Raw genomic sequence first — 3,876 nt, 5'->3', positions numbered from 1 at the left:
TTAAAAATTTTTTTTTAAAAATTTAAAAAAATATTTAAAAAAAAAAAAAATAATATTTTTTTTTTTTTTTTTTTTTTTTTTAAAAATAATGGGAAAAATAAAAAAATTTTTAAAAAAAAAACAAAAAAAAAAAAAAAAAAAAAAAAAAAAAAAAAAAAAAAAAACTTTCATCTTTTTTAAATACTAATTTTGTATAATATATTTTACTATTTTTTTTTTCAACATATATATATATACATAAATATTATGTATGTATTTATCTTAAGCCAAACCTCTTTATATTTATGCTCAAAGAAAAGGACATAAATAAAAGTATATTATTTAAATATATAATTATATATATATACACATACATAAAAATTATATATATTTTGTAAATGCGTGAATAAATGTATTCTTTCCTTTTAATGAAAAAAAAAAAAAAAAAAAAAAGATCATTAAAATGTTAATTATATATAATTAAATTTTTTAAATATTTCCATTTTGTATCATTATTTATAAAATATATATATAATATTATATATATATATATATATATATGATTAATTTTAAAACCTAAAATTATAATAATTTTTTATATTTATAATTATACAATAATTAATTTTATAAAAAAATATATAATATATATATATATATATTTTTTTTTTTTTACAAAATATTTACATTAAAAATGTTATTATAAAAGTCTTGTTTCTAATAATATTTATTTTATTTATAAATATTCCATTTTTTATAATTTAACATTATTTATATGTTTTTATAAAATAGTTATTTTCTTGTGTTAATTCGTAATAAATAAATTATTATACACTTTTGTTAGCTTATTACATATATTATTATATATATAAATATTTATTACATTATATTATTATATATTTATATTATATTATAATATATTTTTTATATATTATTTAGATAATTTTTTTATAACCAATTATTTTACGTATAATTAAACTATTTTGTTTGTTTTGGTAAAAATATATATTATATATAATATTATAATTATTCCTTTTTAATAATCCATATATTTTTAAAAATAACTATTTATTTATATATCATTTTTTAATTATTATTTAAAAATTTTGTTTTTTTTCCACCTTTCTCATCTTTATTAAATATATTAAATATATACAAAATATATATAATCCTCCTTTTTTTTTTTTTTTTTTTTTTGATCCTTGATATATTATTTCTACAAGCTGAATTTGTAGCTTAACAAAATTGTTTTTCTAAAGATACCTATGAGAAGAGAAAAATAAAATTATTTGATATAATAATTTATATATAAGTTAAATAAAATAATTAAAAAATATATAATTATTATTTATATTTCCTATGTTTTTGTTATGTTTTTTTTTAAACATAGTTATAATTAAAACAAAATTCGTAAATATTAAATATAATAGCATCAAATAGATATATATTATATATAATATATATATATATATATATATATCGTATAATATTTATGTAAATATTAATGGGATATGTAATTTTGTGATGATTGTTTCTAATCTTTAAATCTTTCTCCTTAAAAGGAAGAAAAAAAAAGAGATTTTGTTATTATGCATATAATAAATATATATATATATATATATATATATATATTATATAATATAATATGATATATTATTATAATCATATCACCATATTATCATAAAAAGAAGTATTTATAACATTTATTATTATAAATAAATATGCCTTTATTATATATATATTAAACATCTTATATTTTAAGGTTCTCTTTGATACCTATTTTGAAGAATATATATATATATATATAATAAAAATATTATTATTTAAGAAGTAGGTACAAATTTATCATATAATTAATAACATATAAAATAATAATATAATATAATATAATATAACATAATATATATATATATAGTATAAATTATATAACTTATTTTAAAATATGTGTTATATATATATAATATTATATTGTATATATATACATAATATATTATATATATATTATATTATAATAATATTATATATATATAATATATATATATATATATATATATATATATATATATATTTTTTTTTTTTTTTTTTTCTTTTTTTCTTTTTGACTCTTTTCCATATATATATATATATATATATTTATTTAATAAATATATTTTGTAAGATTTAAAAAATATACATATATTAATATTATGTATATATATTATATAATTAATATAGTAAATAAATAAATATACATATAAATATATATTATATATATAACATTTTTAGGTATTTATAAAATATATATATATATATATATATATATATATTTATATATATGTGCTGTTTACATATATATTAATAGGTTATTAATATATATATATATATATATATATTTATTTATATTTATATGAATATATAACTATATTATATATTTATTTTGTTTATTTATCTATTATTATTTTATAAAGTAAAAATGAGTACCGGTAAAGAGTCATCTAAAGCTTATGCTGATATAGAATCCAGGGGTGATTATAAGGACGATGGAAAGAAAGGATCTACATTAAGCAGTAAACAACATTCCATGTTACCTTTAACCTTTATATTAATAGGTTTAAGTTCTTTGAATGTATGGAATACAGCCTTAGGATTAAATATAAATTTTAAATATAATACCTTTCAGATTACAGGTTTAGTATGTTCCTCAATCGTAGCTTTATTTATTGAGATTCCCAAAATAATGTTACCATTTCTTTTGGGTGGTTTATCAATTTTATGTGCAGGTTTTCAAATATCTCATAGTTTTTTTTCAGATACACAATTTGATACATATTGTTTAGTAGCTTTTATTGTTATTGGTATAGTGGCAGGATTAGCTCAAACCATTGCATTTAATATAGGGTCAACTATGGAAGATAATATGGGTGGTTATATGTCAGCAGGTATTGGTATATCAGGAGTATTTATTTTTGTTATTAATTTATTGCTTGATCAATTCGTATCTCCCGAAAAACATTATGGTGTTAATAAAGCAAAGTTATTATATTTATATATTATCTGTGAACTGTGTTTAATATTAGCTATAGTATTTTGTGTATGTAATTTAGATTTAACTAACAAGAATAATAAAAAAGATGAAGAAAATAAAGAAAACAATGCCACATTATCCTATATGGAATTATTTAAAGATAGTTACAAAGCTGTATTAACTATGTTTCTTGTAAACTGGTTAACTTTACAATTATTTCCAGGTGTTGGACACAAAAAATGGCAAGAAAGTCATAATATCTCCGATTATAATGTTACGATTATTGTTGGTATGTTTCAAGTTTTTGATTTTCTCAGTAGATATCCACCAAATCTTACACATATTAAAATCTTTAAAAATTTTACTTTCTCTTTAAATAAATTATTGGTTGCTAACACATTGAGATTATTATTCATTCCATGGTTTATTTTAAATGCATGTGTTGATCATCCATTTTTCAAAAACATTGTACAACAATGTGTATGTATGGCTTTGTTAGCTTTTACAAATGGTTGGTTTAATACTGTACCATTCCTTGTATTTGTTAAAGAATTAAAAAAAGCCAAGAAAAAGAAAGAAATCGAAATTATATCCACATTTTTAGTTATTGCTATGTTTGTTGGATTATTCTGTGGTATATGGACTACATACATTTATAACTTATTCAATATAGTTTTACCAAAGCCAGATTTACCACCCATCGATGTAACACAATAAATAAATGAAAATTGAAGAGAAATAATGAATAATATATATATATATATATATATATATATATATATATATATATATATTTATTTACTTATTTATATATTTATTCATTTTTACATTTATCAGTATTATATAAATTTTGTATATATCTCCTCAATTTTCTTAAAATAAATTTAAAAAAAAAA

The 3,876-nt window shown here is 15.6% G+C and overlaps 1 protein-coding gene across 1 annotated transcript; it reads left to right on the top strand.

Annotated features, from left to right (window-relative positions):
• Positions 1-2,428: 2,428 nt before the first annotated feature.
• PRSY57_1346200 (nucleoside transporter 1) lies at positions 2,429-3,697 on the top strand (the record flags this gene model as incomplete). The annotated part of the gene is made up of 1 exon (XM_012909386.2): positions 2,429-3,697. One exon carries the CDS (start codon positions 2,429-2,431, stop codon positions 3,695-3,697), a length of 1,269 nt encoding a protein of 422 aa, XP_012764840.2.
• Between the last annotated feature and the right edge of the window lie 179 nt (positions 3,698-3,876).

Source organism: Plasmodium reichenowi, chromosome 13, assembly GCF_001601855.1.
Source record: "Plasmodium reichenowi strain SY57 chromosome 13, whole genome shotgun sequence".
Lineage (NCBI taxonomy): Eukaryota > Apicomplexa > Aconoidasida > Haemosporida > Plasmodiidae > Plasmodium > Plasmodium reichenowi.
Note: the sequence above shows the minus strand (reverse complement) of the source record. Positions and strands in the feature narration are given on the sequence as shown.